Here is a 17,857-nt window from a genome sequence, read left to right as displayed (position 1 = left end):
TTAAATGGTTTTTTCAAAAAATAGATGTCCTATTAATGAAATTATATATATATATATATATATATATATATATATATATATATATATATATATATATATATATATATATATATACATACAGTATCTCACAATAGTGAGTACACTCCTCACATTTCCGTAACACTGGAGAGGAAGTTGTTCAACCAGTGCACTTTTGAAATATGTTAACTATTGAATAAGGTGTTGCATTTATTCTTAATTTGTGAATTGGCCATAACACTGGCATAAACCGGTATAAATCCTTCAATGGAGTACAAAATAGTGGACAAAACATGATAAAATCAGTAATAGTTCTACAAAAGTGTAGCAAAGTGATTATTAGTTTACCTTAATTCCTAACATGAGTGTCACTTTTATTAAAAAATAGATTTGAATGATAGTTTAGTTGAGTCCAGACCACAAAGTCAGAATTTGGATTCTGATGGACCCACATCTAATTGATGTACTTTTTGTTATATTTAATTTCTGGCCACAAGAAAGCATGGAGACCCCTGCTGGTTAAATAGAAAACTTATTATAGAAGAGACTAATTGTACACTATTGGGAAACGTGAACGTACTTAATTTGAGATCACTTAACAGTGCAGAGTTAATCCTAGAACCCTAAAGGGTTCTTATTCCCCTGGGGCTTTATGTAACACCCTAAAATACAGGGGTTTACCTTTCAGAGAGCACTTCAAATCGAACCCCTTTATAACCCTTAAGAACCCTTACCTACCAAAGAACCCATGAACCTATTTTTATCTTAGTGGAGTGTAATTGGAATGCTGTAGTACTGGCAAGGACCCTAACCAGATTGGCTTTTTTATTTTTTCAGTAAGTACTTGTGATAAAAGTTATTTTTGTGCTATCATCCACTAGGCCTATATTCATAACAAAATGTTCTACTTTGTTAAAAAAAAAAAAAGTGATAGTTTCCCCTAAAATGAAATTGAAATAATTTATTCCCTCACCCCAAATATAGTCAATCAGCCAAGACACATTTGGTGCCAAAGGTTTGCTTCAGTTTTGCACTGGAGTTACAAGGCTTAATATCGCTAACAGTTACACAGACCAGCCATAACATTAAACACCGACAGGTGACATGAATAACGTTGATTATCTCGTTACAATAACACCTGTCAGTGGGTGAGATATATTAGGCAGCAAGTGAACAGTCAGTTCTTGAAGTCGATGTGTTGGAAGCTGGAAAAATGGGCAAACGTAAGTATCTGAATGGGTCAGTGCATCTCCAAAAGTGTAGGTCTTGTGGGGTGTTCCCAGGTAGCAGTGGTTAGTACCTTCTAAAAGTATAAGTTAGGACAACTGATGAACCAGTGACACAGGGATGATCATTCATAACACTTGCTAAATCTATTTAAAATAAATAAATAAATAAAAATTTAAAAAAGATCAGTGCAAGGGTGTCAGAACCCTAATCAGCTTAAGACTGAAAAATGAACAACGTAATGCAGTTCAAGTGATGAGAGATGATTTGTGACGTAGTTTGTACAGTGTTAAAATGGAGGCTATAAGCTTCCTTAATTAATTCCTTTAAGCTCCAGTGCAAACTAAAGAAACAACATTTTAAAAGACCAAACATGTTTTTCACAAACTACATTTGTGTAAGTGTGAGTACATTTTATTCTTAACTTGACTACTGGTCCACACCAGTCAAATATATTTGTTAGGGGAAGGCTATAATTGAAGCCAAATCAGTACTGCAAATTAAGCCAGCAAATGAATGGCATATTAAATTTGAAGCAGGGTTTTGAGAAGTTATACTGTGACCCATATCAAACCACAGCTTTGCAGTGCTCCCATCTGGTTTGTGGAATGGTTTGTATTTCCCTGTCAGTTATAAAGTTTCTTTATAAGAACAAAAATTCACACGTGTGCAAGGGGCATGGAGGTATGTCAAATATTAACAATACAATTTTATCTTTTCTTTGAGGTTAGATTTGGAATCATACAAACAAAAACAAAAAACTTACAAGGATTCTCACGCTCAAACGCAATCATAGAGTTCAATCATACTGCACTATGGATGGAAAATGAACAGCAATCTGTTGGAATCTCAGGCTCCTAAATGTTCAGATAATACAGTAACAGAAATGAATGCGGACAAAATGGTGAATTCAGCTGAACAGCAGAGATTCACAGAGACTTTGTGTACCATCACTTTTTTGCAGCCTTCTTAATCATGTTGCATAATTTCCCCAATCCATCATGTACACTGTATTCATTACAAAGGTGGGCCATTCCTCTTATATCAGTTCCTCTGAACACCACTTGGTTATGCTGAAGAAGCTCAATGAAGTATGCTTTAAGTTATAAATATGCTTGCAGCACCAGAACTGAACATGTTAAATGTCTGAGATGAGAAACAAAGGAATGTCCAACACAGTTCATGTCTCTGCCAAATTCCTCCACTGAGAATAGGAGACAAGGCAGGAGTTTCATTTCAAGTCTACAACTCATCCTTAAGTTTAGAGTCTGTTCCCTCCTCCTCTCCATCTTCTTCATCCTCCTCCTCCTCATCTTCCTCATCTTCGTCCTCCTCGTCTTTGTCTTCTTCATCTGCTTCATCCTTTGCCTCTTCACTTCTTTTCTTGTCCTCTTCCTCACGTTTCTTCCTCTCTTCCTCCTCTTGACTATCCTTCATCTTTTTTTCAGCATCCTGTTAAGCAGAACACATAGCATTAACTCAAAAATCAATAACAATTAAATACAATTAATTATGTTTAGCACTGATTACAATATACACATGCACACAAACACATTTTCAAATAATGACATCAGGGCACTAAATAGCCCTGATAAAAAAAACTAGCTGTAGAATAGCTTTAGTAGTATTCAGAGGAGAGCCATACTCCATATGTATGTGATAAAGGGCTTTAAAGGGAGTAACAATATAGCTTGCTTAAATGTTTAAACGCGTTTGCCCATCGGTACACTGTCTGTTTAAGATTCTGCTTCAAACAGGTCAAGTTTTGCTCATGGCAAAATAATCGTGTACATAAGGAATGTGTAGATCAATCCTGTGAATCCAACCAAAAGACAAGTGGCTTTTACTGTTTGATTATGTTAACAGTGTAACTTTAAATAATAACTACATCAGTGTTATTGTTCCCACTCTGCAATATCAGCAGCTAAATATGAAATATAATTAACAGCCAGGTGAATGCACCACCAGAACTATAATCAATTTTGGGTACACATTTATAGCTGCTTTACCAGTGTGATATGAATGCTCTTAGCAACTATTTGAAAGCATTTTCTTTAGTCCAGAGGATGCATTTCAAACCAGTCATATGTCCTATTAATGCATTTAGAATGCTCCTTCACTGTATTAGTATATAAAACTATATACAGGATTAAATTGTTGGTACCAAGTATGACTGTACCTTTGTTGCACCCCAAGACTCATTGCCAACCTCCTCAGCCAGTTTTGGGTCATTGGTAATGAGAAAGTTGTCAAAAATGGTGCCAGACTTCACCTGTTCCAACACAAGAAAGTAATGTGGGTTAGTAAATGTAAAAGGAGCACTTCTCATACAAGAGAAGTTACAACCCTAATTCCGAAAATGTTGGGACAGTATGTTAAATGCAAGTAAAAACAAAAGGAGTGATTTGTAAATGTACTTTGATTTGTATTTAAGCAAAAAAAAAAAATGTATAAAGACAAGGTATTTGATGTTTGACCTCATCAGCTGCATAGGTTTTTGAAGATAAACATTTATTTTCAAATTGATGCATGCAACATGTTCCAAAAAAGATTGGACAGGGAAAATTTAGGACAAATAGAGATGTCAAGTTGAAATTAGAAGGGGATGTCCAACAGGTGAGGCAATCCTCTAATCATAGTATATAAGGAGCCTCCAAAAAAGGCCTAGTCCTTCAAGAACAAGTATAGGTCGAGGCTCGCCAATCTGCAAACAGATAATCAAACACATTGAGAACAACATTCCCCAAAGACAAATCAGTAGGATTTTGGGTATTTCACCTTCTACAGTGCACTATATAATTAAAAGATTCAAGGAATCCGGTCAAATCTTGGTGCGTAACGGGCAAGACCGAAAACCACTTCTGAATGAGCGTGATCTCCGATCCCTCAGACGTCACTGTCTTAAAAACTGTCATGAGTCTGTAATGGATATCCTGACATAGGCTTGTTTGCCGGGCCAAAGAGGAAAAGGACCATCCAAACTGTTATCAGCGTCAGGTCCAAAAGCCAGCGTCTATCATGGTATGAGGGTTTGTCAGTGCCTATGGCATGGGTAACTTGCACATCCGTGAGGGCACCATTAATGCAGAAAGACATGTACACATTTTGAGCAACATATGCTGCCATCCAGAGCAGGACAACGCCAAACCACATTCTGCCCGGATGGTTGGGTAAGCAGAGAGTGCGGGTGCTAGCATGGACTGCCTGCAGTCCTGACCTCGCCGATTGAGAACGTGTGGCGTATTATGAAGCGCAAAATAAGGCAACAAAGGCCCCATATAGTTGCGCAGCTGAAGAAATGCATAATGGATGAATGGGGGAAATTACGCTTGCTAAGCTTAACCAACTGTTGTCTTCAGCACCCAAACGCTTAATAAGTATTATTAAAAGAAAAGGTGATGTTACACAGTGGTAAAGAGTTGACAGTCATCATATTTGGTATGAGCATATATTTTTTTTAAAAATTACATTCACCAAGTAAAACATCAAATAAGTGTTTTCAGTATAGTACAGGGTGAACTGAATTTGAATCAAATGCCTTTTTTTTTTCTTTTGCATTTTCCATACTGTCCCAACCTTTTCAGAATTGGGGTTGTGTATATATATTAAATGTGTTACAATGTATAACAACAAGACCATCACACCTTAATCCATCTCATCAAGCATTAAACACACTTTCATAAGAGATAATAGGATTCAAACCTGCCACAGGTCCAATCCAATCACTCCAATGCTGCTGTATTTGTAGATCTCAGAATCAGGAGTGTATTCAGGGTTGTCAATTTCAGGGTGCACCCATTTTCCTTTGTAGGCAGGATTGTCAATCTGTTTTGGCTTCCATTCACCCTAAGAAAGGGGAAACCCCATTTTATGGAACATTCTTAAATAACAGCTTAAATACACTTTACATTGAAGATAATCTGTTTGAACATTGGAAGTTACTTATTTTTGCCAAATGTTTCTTTGGTACGTGTTAACTATCTGAAATACCACACTCAACGAGACACAACTGAAGGCAGCAGTCACTTATAGCATGGGTTTATGGAAATCCCAAATTCATGCACTGAGATGTTTGTATTTTTTTTATTTTATATATATATATATATATATATATATATATATATATATATATATATATATCTCTCACAAAAAGCTTGGCTCAGTTCTAAAATTACACAGATTGTACATTTCTAATTCAACTTTTACAGTGGGGCATCTACCAGAGCTCTAGACAGAACCTGCATCATGTCCACTGTAATTGTATACTCTGTATTCCATTTCTGAATGATGCCCTTGAAAAATTAGCATAGGAATTATATTTTAAATCCTTGTAATTAACGGGAGCTTTGTGTACCTTGTAGTCAGGGTTGGTAACCATGGGAGGCTCCCATTCTCCATCCATCTCTTCGTCCCAATCATCAGGCTTTTTGGCATCAGGATCAGGGATGGTTTCAGGCTTGTCCCAGTCCTTTCGAAAGCCAAAAGAACAGACAAATTTTAGAAAGGATCAGTAACTGTTAGATGTATAAAATAGCTTAAGTTATATCAAATTAAGCACAGAAAGTGCACAGAAAGGCACCCCAAATAAGCACCCTGCTGCTAAATAAACTACTTGTTCATTTAATTTTAAATAAATAATTTAAAAATACTCAAGTATGTGATTATTAACTTCACTATTTACATTTGATAGAAACAAATTTCAACCATTCGTCTTTATCAAAATTGCTTTAAGACAATGAAAAAAATATTCAGTCAAGATGAAACAATCGGCACTGCTTCACAACTCAGGTGATAGTTTTTTAACACCATGCTGTCTGATATAAAAAGGTGGTGGTGTTTCCACCTCACTGTGGAATGTAATTAAATCAATAGCTTCACTATGCTGTTAAAATTTCACAACTACAGGAAATCCTGTTACTGATGGAATTTTTTTTTTTTGCCAAATTCTGATTGCACTTATCAGACTGATTTGTACACGTCACTTCTGCTTATCAGCTGGGCTTAATGGTCAATAAATCTAGTTCAAAAACTCAACATCTATTTCTCCTTATCATCTGCTTTCAAACCTTCACCTAATATCAATAAAATGCCCAGTCCCTAACTCACAACTGGCTACTGGCAAGCAAGAACTCTACTGGAAATGGTATCCATATGGCAGATCCACTCATGATTATGCCACGCAAACCTGACAAAGGTATAAAGGTGATGTTGCTCCTTAAATGGAAAATGTGGCTTTTGAGGTGTTAACAAATTTGATCCAAACACCAAACTACAGAACATAATCAGGATCAGCCTTCCATGAGGAGTTAATAATAAAAAGACTGATTCTTTAGGGGAAATATAACCTAATTATAACAAAAGGTGTGGGTTTGTATGTGTCTTCTACAACTAGCAGTTCTAACTTTACATTTAGTTAAAATTTATTTTTAAACACCTCACCTCTGGCTTTTTATCATCAGGGTCACCGATTTTCTCCCGCTCGTCCCAGTCTTCAGGCTTCTTTGCATCGGGATCCTTGATCTTCTTCGGGGGCAAAAAGTCCCAATCATCCTCAAGAGATCCAGACTCCACCTTCTTATTGTCAATCTTCACCTCATACGTGTTGTCAGGATTAACAACAAGTGTGTACAGGTGGGAGTATTCATCATCCTAGTTATCAACATCACAGGATTAGTGGGATCAATTTTCCAACAACTCACTGAAAAATATGGAATTAGCATACTGGGAATACCACCTAAAGCTGACTTTACCTTGCACCTGATGTCTTTGTTGATCAAATGATTCTTGCCCTTATAATTGAAGATGACATGAACCTTTTTAGTGCCAGGGCCACAGATATCAGGACCTTAAATAGAACATATCTTCAGTAAAATATTCCCAATTCTTTATTCTTAGTTTAAGGAATCAGATAGCAAGTTGTGAAAAAAGTAAGCTTTCTCACCAAACATTATATTGTATGTGGAATCTCCATTCATTTCCTCTTGCTTAAGGTCTGATGGGAAAAGCTTAATATAGCCTCCTCCACAGTCTATGCCCTGCTCATGTTTCACTGTGAACTGTATGACCAGTGGCTGGTCCTTATTGCTGAAGTCCTCAAACCGAGATGAAATGGCATAAAAGTGAGCATCCTGGCTGGTCTGAAGACCTGGAAGACAACACGATAATATCTAGCTCAGTGATATACTATAGCAGTTCTCAGTTTATACAGTGTGTGCACATAAATTTGCTCTACCACAGAAGTGTCAAACTCTAGGCCCACAGGCTGAATACAACCCAATTCCTTGTAATTTGTAGTTGCAAGCCATTAACATTTTTTTGTCTGTAAATGTCATGCTTTAACGCTTGGGTTCATTGCTTTATACAGTTAATCTAGACAACATATGCACTTTTAATAAACCCATACAAACCCAAAATGAATAACCTTTGAGGATACAAAAGTGCCAACGTAGCCAGGACACAAAATTGAGTTTGACACTCTACAATGTGCATAAGGGTGGGAGTCCACGATTGAGGTGCTATTTAGCCCTTATAACTCTTAAAAATTAAACCTTAAAATCATTTTTCAACATTGAATGTGAGAAAACATACATTTTACCATTCACAAAAAGTGTTAGCCCATTTCAGGCAATTTTTATTTTTCATATATATATATATATATATATATATACACATACATACATATACACACACACACACACAGTATCTCACAAAAGTGAGTACACCCATCACATTTTGGTAAATATTTGATTATCTCTTCATGTGACAACACTGAAGAAATGACACTTGGCTACAATGTAATGTAGTGAGTGTACAGTTGTGTAACAGTGTAAATTTGCTGTCCCCTCAAAATAACTCAACACACAGCCATTAATGTCTAAACCGCTGGCCACAAAAGTGAGTACACCCCTAAGGGAAAATGTCCAAATTGGGCTCATTTAGCCATTACAAGTTTTCTTTGATAAATAGCTGCATTTTTCTTTTTAATAAGTAATAAATAATAAGTAATAGGGTTTAATTTTTTTAAATTGATAATTTAAGTTATAATTTGTGAACCAAGTTTGCATTTTTGAATTTCCACAGCAGACAATATACCAAATATAATTAAAAATAAAGAACAAGGGAAGGAGAGAGTTTCCTTCCTCTTAGACATTTGACGTGGATATTCCGAATATATTTCATTACAGGTCAAGTAGAACTATAGTGATTTGTGTTGTGCAAAAATCCTGCTTTCTACGTGCTGTCTGTTTTGTTTGTACTTTAACCCTCCTATTATGTTATTGGTCAATTGGACCCTTTTCCACATCTGAGATGTTTGAAATTCTGGTCAAGCTCTCATTTTGTCTGAATTTTTTATTTACTTTCCTCATTTAGGGTCATGATTTGTATGCAAAAGGTTTTACTGATTTAAAGGGTTCTTTGCTGCTTTTTTGCGTTTTTAAACTGTGGAAGTCATTTTGACCCATAACATAATGGATGTTCCCCCCAACATAATAGGAGGGTTAAGTTATTTATATAAAATATGCACATAGGCTGTTGTTAAAGACACCACCCATTTTTACACCCTGTGTTCTGTTGGCTACTTAACAACGGGTCAGACACCCGAGACAGAATATAAGAGCTGAAATGACCAACCTTGAATAAATCTCCGTTTTGCAGGGGAACAGTAAAGACAGAAACACTTTTCATACCTGGGTATACCCCGTCCAGCAGATGTGCGCGATCATGAGCACAAATAACATGATGGCAAATATTACTGAGTGAATTCACGTATTTACATTTTTTGTTTTAATAAGCAGTTAGTGTCAATTAATATTGCACCATTTTTCTAATCCGTTTTTATTTGTGGAGTTAAACTGGCCAAGTGTATCTTGTATAATATAAATATGAAGGGGGTAAAGCAGATGCACCAAAAAGTAAAATTAGAATGGAGTATGCTTACTCTTTAGGTACTAATATAAAACGAGTCTCTTTTTTTTTGCCATGAACAGAACACAAGTGTTAAAATGTATTTTTATCTTTACATATAAATATTTAAATATGTAGCACAAATGGCACCCAATCCTGAACTCACTCAATGGTTTTATTTTCTAGGATTGGTCCAGTTTATTATTTTAGGAGATTTGATGCGTTGTTGACAAAAATGTACATCAAAGCCAGAACATGAGGATTTGAGCACTAAAGAGGAAAGGACAATCTCACCCTTGTCTTTCTCGGCATCGCCATAAAATTTGCCGGCCGAGAGCACAAACTTGCCATAGTCGGATTTATGAGTGGATTCCAGCCACCGGCTTTTCCAAGCATCTACACAAACAAGAAAATAACAACAAAGATGTTCAGTTAATGAAAAGCATCTGCGAGGTTACCTAATGTCTGGATAAGTGTGACGCCCTGGCGTTTGTAATTCGCTAAAAGGATCCGCGTTTTCCAACATCCATGATATAATATGCAACTTTAATGCAGGTCAATGTTCATATTCAGACTTCCATTGTTTCAGACTGTATGTTTACAGAGTAGAAAGACAACACATAAACCACGGTGAAGGATGTTATTGTTACCTAATACCTAAGAGAAATGACGATAGCATAGCCACAGGAGTGGCGTGACTTATTAGAAACACGACTTTTAACTTCAGATAAAAATGTTTTATTAAGAAATAAACCCATACATCAGGTTAGTGCAGGTCATCTCCTACGCGTATGGACAGTTTACAGTAGTGTAAATATAAAAATTAACACATTACCCCCGTCTTCAAACTGCTCTCTGAAATAAACGGACGATTCTGCGGTTATTAAGGCGAATGATAAGCTTATGAAAAGCAAACAGAGCGCTGTCATTTTGTCCAAAAAAATATGCTCTCAATAGAGTACTAGACAATGTATGAATTAGCGTGAAAACCGTTATAACGTCACCCAAGCACGCATTAATACCGGTGATATCTCAACAACGTGCTTTTCTAAATCAATGAGCACTTCTTGGCGTTGCCAGGCTCGCCTCTTGGCTCAGAACAGATGGCCTCATTTCATTGGCCCAGAGCACGAGCAGGCGGGGTCACAGATTCCGACCAATCAGATCGCTAATAAAAAATAATGGACAGCAAACTTTACCCAATTCTGTCTAACCACGCAGTTCACTCGCAATCCTAAAAGGAGGATGTGAAATAACGATTTTGAGATGGAGAAAGGGAATCACGCAAGCTTGTGGGTTTTTTTTTTCCTTTTAACATCCATCCATTTTCTATACCACTTATCCTACAGGGTCGCGGGGAACCTGGAGCCTATCCCAGGGAGCATCGGGCACAAGGCGGGGTACACCCTGGACACGGTGCCAATCCTTTGCAGGGCACAATCACATACACATTCACACACCAATTTGACAATTTGGACATGCCAGTCAGCCTACAATGCATGTCTTTGGACTGGGGGAGGAAACCGGAGTACCCAGAGGAAACCCCTGCAGCACGGGGAGAAGACGCAAATGCCGCACACACAGTGCAGTGGGAATCGAACCCCCATCCCTGGCAGTGAGGCGAACCACTAAGCCTCGCACCTCCAGGGTTGGGGGTGTGCGTGGAGTTTGCATGTCCCCCCATACTTTCAATCTCATATATGTGAAAATGTAACTTTTTGGAGTGTTAGAAAAGTCAGAAGAAAGGACACAAAACTAGTTTGCGTCTAAAACATTTTATGTATAACAGCTAAAATTAAATTCTTCACAAAAGGTTTAGAACTTTAAGCTGATGACTTTGTAGTGAAAATATTACTGACACAAAAGTCTAAAAGCTAAATACAGTGTTTAAAATGTTCAAAATATACATAATAATGACAATTTAGAATTCCTTATATACAAAGTGTTTATAACTTATTATTATAACAAACCAGCATAAAAATTTACATTTTTATTTGGATTTTTTTACACAATGTAGCTTCATGTCAACCAAAATGATTAAACATGGGGATGTATTTTCATCTAGAACATTTAAATTAAATCCTTTCAACATATTTCCCTTAAACTCAGTAATGACATTGTAAACTCCACCGTGCAATTCCATAGTCTATTGAAAAACAATTTAGATGTTAGAGGTCTAAGGTGTACACACTAACCCCAGACTACACATTGTTCTTATTGCTGTCACAATCTGGCATTTTCTCTAGAAAAATAGACTTTTGTTGCAATAGAAACAACAGTAACACTGATAAACAATGGTCTGTCATACAATTTCAACTGCTTTCCTCTGCTTTCATGTCTCCTGAACCTTAAAATCCTACATCCATATAATGTGACAAAAACCCAAATGATTCCATTTAAGGCATTCATAAACAACAGATGTTTACATTAAATAATACAGAATGTAAAAAAAAAAACAAACAAAAAACAATCTCACACACACGGTAAATAACTGCCACATTTGACCAATTTTCCGCAGGAAAGTATGTTATGAAAACAAATATCCGAAATTCTGTTGATTTTTTCATTAAGTGCCTTTAATGAATTTGGTTACCCCCCCTTGCCCAAAGTGTGCCAAGTAGGTGACTTGTCACTTATTTTGTAAAAACACTAGCTACCTAGAATCAATAAAATCCTAGAAATCAATAGTTGTAAAGTTCAAATGCGATGGAATGGAAAACCTGGTTGAATATACGTTGTGCGGAGTCATTTATAAATCATTTTTGTGGAATTCACCCCGTAAGCCCATTTCTCCGCACCTCCCTTTATTTAACACACTTTCATATCAGTATTTCTGGCAACAGAGGCTCACAAATAAAACTGGCTCAAAAGGCAACAAAGAGAAAGTTCAGTGAGTCTGAAATTGATGTTCTTTAACAGAAGTGCAGTCAAGAGCAGACACAATGCTTTTTGGAAATCTTAGCAGTAGTATCGCATTCCAAACAAAATATGTTGTGTGGCACGGCTGCTGCCATTGAAGCTGGGGGTAAAGGATGGACTTTGCCCGCAGTGAAGAAAGTGGCCAGATATCAAATTTCAAGGAAGAAGATTGCTGTATACAGAACCTGCGTACAATCCACTGGGGCAGGACACGGTGTGCCTTTGCCAGTGTCTAGCCTCCATTATCGGGCACAGTGAAATTAGTGGTATAATCCCCAATAATGCCCTACATTAATGCTTGGACAATGCGGACTAATGAACTTGTATGCTGAGAGTTAAACTTTGATTTCAGTACATTACATTTTGTTAGTATACATGGCATAATAACTGACTCACATTAATGTCTATTAATGCACCTTTTAAAAATAGATTGTTTGTCTTTTTGAAGCAAGTGTTATTCAAATTATTAATAGATTTTCATAACATTTAATTTGTTGTTCTGGCACTGGAAACATCGGCACAGTTCTCCCAAATCACACAGTCTAATTATTGGAGCATACTGCCATGGTCAATAGGAAAAGTGCGTACGTCAGGTTGGAAACCTGCATTACCATTTTAAGATCAAATTTGTGTGTATGAATGTTTTATAAAGGAGTCCCCTAAATGAGGGGTCTAGTATACGAAAAGATCATTGTAGTGTAAGGGTTTACGGTATACACTAACACTGCATTAGAATTGATATCATGACTCTACAACTTTCAAAGAACTACTCCTACGTTCATGGTTACTATTACTCGAGGGGAAACGGGCACAGGTACTTGACCAGGGTATAAAAAGTTCATATTATTAACTGTACTGCATTGTCCAGTGGAAAAGCTCTATTAGACTGAGGTAAACGGGGTGGGAAAGGATTAGTAGTTCAGTGGGGTCAAGTAACAGCTCTCCATTGTGAACAGCTCTGAATGTTCAAGGAAACATTCATCTTCAGTAACTGCTTTATCCAGGTCAGGGTCATGGTGGATCCAGAGCCTATCCTGGGAACACCTGGCATGAGAAGGGAATATGTCATGGATGGGATACCAGTAGTCCACACCTACGAGCAATTTAGCATAGCCAATCCAACTGCCAGCATGTTTTTCCGGTGGGGAGAGGAAACCTTAATGGCCATGGGGAAAAGAACATGAGAAACTCCGCACAGACAGTAAGTCGAGCTCAGGATTGGCCTGGCATGTAAAAATCTGGCAACAGTCTCATTTTAGCTTCGCTGTTACGTATGCCATAACTTGTTCATGTGGGCTTAATGACCGTGTGTTATTCTATCAATGTAAAAAGAAGTTGATTCGTTGTGGGATGGACTTGCAACCCTGTGCAGAAAAGAGTTTTTCTTCTTTGGGTACATACAGCATGGCTTTAGCCACCTCATCCAGAGTTGCCTCATCAGGCTCCACACCACGGATTACAAACGCGTCCCGAGCACACAATTTAACGTGACGATATTCAAGAGGCAAGAATGGCACAAAGAAGTCAATCAAGTGCCCTGACATGAGCTCACTCTGGGCAAATCCTCCTAGAGCAGTGAGAGAGAGGGGAATTTCATATATCAGTAAAATCGCATCAGTTCAGTTGAGGCTTACAGAAACCCATTTTTTCTATTGATGATCAATTATTAATTACATAGAAGTGCATCAAGTAATCAGTAATGTTGATCAGGTTAAAAAGATAGGAAATGTAGAGTTTTGTGTTTGCTCCAAGTTGTTATATGTATTAATTGCGTGTGCTCTTGCCTTCAGCCTCCATAGATTCTGCTCGCAGTCGATGTTCCAGATCTTCCATACCAATATCCTCCCGGTTCTGCCCCGAATGCCAAAAGTCCAGAGCTACATCATTAATAGTTGCACCACCAATATTACTACAGAAAGAGAGTGAACAGAGTTGAGTGCAAGAAGATGTACAACCTTACTTCAAAAATGCTTTGGTCACGTTTTTGTATTTCTATTTCTTCCATTTCTGGGAATTATAGTTTTTATTTATTTATTTTTATGGGGATTGGAAATGATAACCATAAACATGATCATATCTTTTGAATACCCTTCTCTAGGTTTCTAAGAGGTTAAAACTCTTTCCATGCAATAGATAAAACTTAAACTAGTAATTCAATGCCTTAATAGAAGTATGCTTTCCATTTATTCACCCATAAACCAAGCGGTATGCAAACTTTCATTGGTAGTACATGGTAATAGTTTGCACTTTTAGACTGTATAACTAGTATTTCTTTTCTCCAACACTGCTACCAGCTACTGCTACTCAGTCTTCATATCATTACCTTATACTGCTCAACAATTATATAGTTCATATTGTTGGAGTATCAGAACTCCTGAAATCTCTCAATAAAATATCCCACTGGAGAGTTTAATATAAATTATATGCTGTACTAGCTTTTGTTCTTCAATTTCATTTAAATTACACTTGTTAAATGAGGACACACCAACCTGAGGAACAGGAATATGGCTCTTCTGTAACTAACGCCATCCACATTATCATAGTGGTCCATATAGGGCTTAATTGCATCTATAAGACCAGGGTGTAATTTCTCTGCCTCATCAAAAATGAAGAGTGTCTGTGGGCAACGGAGGACCATGTCTCTAATAGCCTCCCTTAGCTGGCCCTAAAAACACATGCACAAAAATAAATGAGTTTTTACAATGTAACAACACAGTTAAAATACATAATGCACAATATATTGATATAATAAAAAATACACAATAGAAGTATAATTAGATGTTTGTAATCTAAAAAAAAAATACAATCAAGTATTAACTGCAACTAACATGTACTTCTTTCATTTTCAGTAACCGCTTTATGTTGGTCAGAGTTGCAAGGCATCCAGAGCCCAGTGCCATGTTTCTGCTTGCATGAGAATAATACCACCAACCTACAGCTACTGACCAAATTTATATACCGCCACCAAATTTGGCACCCTGGTTGTTCGGTCTTGGACAGAGGAACGCTCATTAGAGTAAACCATACATCTCAGAACAAGGGGTTCTACTCTACATACCTTCCTCACACACACTACAGCCCTCTGTCTCATGGTGAACACAACTCCCTAATACCAAAACCTCACACAATCTGTATGAAACTAGACTGACTAATAGTAAAGTTTGCATAAAGACATTGTGAGAATTGCTCACCTTGTACACATCCACCAGTCTCGCATGTGGGAAGTGGAATGGGGCAATAAACAGACGCACACACTCACTCTTCACTCCGTCACGATACAGGTTATCTGCCACCAACCGGGCCACAAAGTTTTTGCCAGTGCCTGACCAACCGTGGAAGGACAGAGTCAGGGGCTTGTTTGACTCAGGGTTATTAATGAAGCCTTGAATGGCTTTCAGGACCACCGACTGAGCCAGATGCTGCCCATGAAGTTTTAGCTGTAGATCCCGCTCTAGACCTAGATCAAGAAAAATAGCTGCTATTGCTGATATAAAATCATGCATGTATAGATGAAACATATGTTCAACTGAAAAAATAACAGAGAATGAAGGTTCATAAGCACTGGCTGAAAAAAATAAATGATGTACTATCGAACATCATACCTGTGATGTTGTTAGTAATTCTGCAGTCTCCTGAATCACAGCACTGTCCAATCCTGCAGTACCAGTTGGTCATCATGCCCATATAATCCTGAGAAAGCCACGACCACATGTTCCCTGCAGGCACTGAGCACAGCACGAAATTCACACATTTCAGTTTAATGATTAGGATTCAAGATGAGATCATTCTGTAAATTACAGAACAACCCAAAATAAACCCTGCCGACAATACGTTCCTCAATGAAAGCGGTGGTTTTGTTTAGACAGATGTTTGTCACAAGCCGCAGTCAGAGTGAAAAAACCCCCAGTCTAAAACACGGTGTTTCACAGCCTCGGTCCCTACCTTGCTGAGTCGCATCGTCCTGATTCGGCTGACACTCGCCTTCCCAAACATGGCAGTAGAGGTAGTTGAAGTAATAGGTTGACACATTTGAGATGCTGTCAAAGTGAAACAAATCCGCGTTAACGGACACCGCTAAAAGAGCGGAGAAAAAGGCTAAAACAATCATCAGGTCCGATAGTAATGCAGTCTGTACAACGAACTACAAATAACCCTCTTTATTGTGCCCATTCAGACCTCCTGTCACAGCTTACTGTGGACGTAAAAACGTACCATTAATATTTACCCAGGACAGGCTGCCGCGGAATAGTGACGCAACTTCCGGTAGTCCCAGAGACTACATCAAGCTTCGAATTTCCCCAGTGGCTTCCTCACACACATATATAGACCACTTTATAGTACATAAAATAAACATTGACGAAAACATTAAATATAGATATTCAGAGGCCTACTTAGAAAAAAAATATTCCATTGCACCTTATATACTCCATCGCTTTGCTTATATTTTCTCATTTCTAAGTCGCTTTGGATAAAAGCGTCTGCTAAATGAATAAACGGAAATGTACACGTTTTTCCGCTCCCTGGCGGCTAAAACTGAGCGGCTCAGGTGGAGCTCCCCCTCAGGCCAGCACACTCACTCCGGATATGTCCACAACTCTTATCCGTCAGGACTCCAAACACTTCACTCGGTCGTCGAACATGTAGCGTACTGGCAGATTTTCTACATTCCAATACGATGTGGCTCGCTCATTTCTGATTTTTACTTTACCCAATTTAAATGCAGTCCAAGAATTAGTGGACCAGCTTTTCACTTTAAGTCATATACAGTGTACGAGTGTATGTGACAAACGTTGAATCGTCACACACCATACCTTTTTGTAGGTTATGCAATGAAAGTTTGAGCATCAATTTCTGATATTATCAGCAATATCAACACCCATTCATTAGAAGTGATTCAGTTGAAAAGAAAAAGAAAAACTTGAACTAGCTCAGAAGTAAATACTGAACAGATCATGATCTTTGAACAATGGAAGGTTAAATTTTGGTGACCAGACAGTTTGTGGACAAGCTGGGATACATAAAGAATTCTATTGCACTGTAATAGGACCAAAGCTTCTAGTCACAAAATGGAACATATCCTTGAATCCAGTGACCCGCCTGCAGAGTTTAATGGGTTAAAAACTAGTGATGAGAACAACTTTGAGAGGAGAGGAAAAACGAGGAGGAAATAGTACTCATTCCAAAGTTTTATTGACATTTTAAAGTAGACAATCAATAACCCATGGTTCCCCCATGAGTAACAGGGCATTCAACTTAAACCCCAAAGCACATCCAGTTAACTGGTACTGTATAACAGAAGTTCCACCCCTGATGGTCAGATGACCACATTGAAGCTTGAGTGGAGTTCTACTGTGTAGAAAGAAAAAAGAAAACCAATCAGGCTGCAAAAAAGTTTACATGACAAGTGCAAACAGCAGGTAACCATAGCAACCTCAGAAATAAGTGGAACGGAAAGGGTATAATCAGCAAATTCATTTGGCAGAATCTCTTCATCACAGGTTGCATGCCCACAATTTACAAGCATTAAAACAACTTACCTGAATGTAGCCCGTCAACTTTGCCAATGGGCTGCAAATCAATCTGCATGTAATAGATATGCATGGTCAATGAGGATAAAAATCAGAACAGCTTGCAGTGAAGTAAAAATATGGGTTCATCAGTAAGAGGTAGTCCACATTTGTGTTCAGGTCAGACATTTGTAACATCACTGAACCCCAATTGTGGGCAAATGATTCAACAAGTCACACAAACCTTGTGAGCCTGGCTTGCCTTAACAGGGTTACAGGAT

The 17,857-nt window shown here is 37.8% G+C and overlaps 2 protein-coding genes and 2 non-coding genes across 5 annotated transcripts; all 4 read right to left on the bottom strand.

Moving 5' to 3' along the window:
• Window positions 1-1,924: 1,924 nt before the first annotated feature.
• Window positions 1,925-10,216, bottom strand: calr (calreticulin). The gene is made up of 9 exons (XM_017468823.3): window positions 9,986-10,216; window positions 9,445-9,546; window positions 7,187-7,390; window positions 6,996-7,090; window positions 6,685-6,894; window positions 5,600-5,713; window positions 4,948-5,091; window positions 3,425-3,517; window positions 1,925-2,697 (listed from the first exon to the last, which is right to left on the bottom strand). The coding sequence occupies exons 1-9, from the start codon at window positions 10,077-10,079 to the stop codon at window positions 2,488-2,490; spliced, it is 1,266 nt and encodes a 421-aa protein (XP_017324312.1). The 5' UTR covers window positions 10,080-10,216; the 3' UTR covers window positions 1,925-2,487.
• Window positions 10,217-10,909: 693 nt separating this feature from the next.
• tor3a (torsin family 3, member A) lies at window positions 10,910-16,579 on the bottom strand. 2 transcript variants are annotated; one of them, XM_053680346.1, is made up of 7 exons: window positions 16,282-16,579; window positions 16,012-16,106; window positions 15,672-15,794; window positions 15,261-15,526; window positions 14,559-14,734; window positions 13,854-13,978; window positions 10,910-13,636 (listed from the first exon to the last, which is right to left on the bottom strand). In XM_053680346.1, exons 3-7 carry the CDS (start codon window positions 15,778-15,780, stop codon window positions 13,389-13,391), a joined length of 924 nt encoding a protein of 307 aa, XP_053536321.1. In that variant the 5' UTR covers window positions 15,781-15,794; window positions 16,012-16,106; window positions 16,282-16,579; the 3' UTR covers window positions 10,910-13,388. The 2 variants fall into 2 exon arrangements, with proteins under 2 accessions (XP_053536321.1, XP_017324451.1); XM_017468962.3 differs by lacking the exon at window positions 16,282-16,579 and having other exon boundaries at window positions 16,012-16,275.
• A 918-nt stretch (window positions 16,580-17,497) lies between these two features.
• Window positions 17,498-17,570, bottom strand: LOC124628214 (small nucleolar RNA SNORD47). Its single transcript, XR_006982597.1, has one exon. It is a non-coding gene; the product is annotated as a small nucleolar RNA SNORD47 (small nucleolar RNA).
• A 151-nt stretch (window positions 17,571-17,721) lies between these two features.
• LOC124628219 (small nucleolar RNA SNORD78) lies at window positions 17,722-17,782 on the bottom strand. The gene has a single exon (XR_006982602.1). It is a non-coding gene; the product is annotated as a small nucleolar RNA SNORD78 (small nucleolar RNA).
• Window positions 17,783-17,857: the final 75 nt, after the last annotated feature.

This window comes from Ictalurus punctatus, chromosome 5, assembly GCF_001660625.3.
Source record: "Ictalurus punctatus breed USDA103 chromosome 5, Coco_2.0, whole genome shotgun sequence".
NCBI classification, from domain to species: domain Eukaryota; kingdom Metazoa; phylum Chordata; class Actinopteri; order Siluriformes; family Ictaluridae; genus Ictalurus; species Ictalurus punctatus.
The sequence above is the reverse complement of the archived record's forward strand: the minus strand, read 5'-3'. Positions and strand labels throughout refer to the sequence as shown.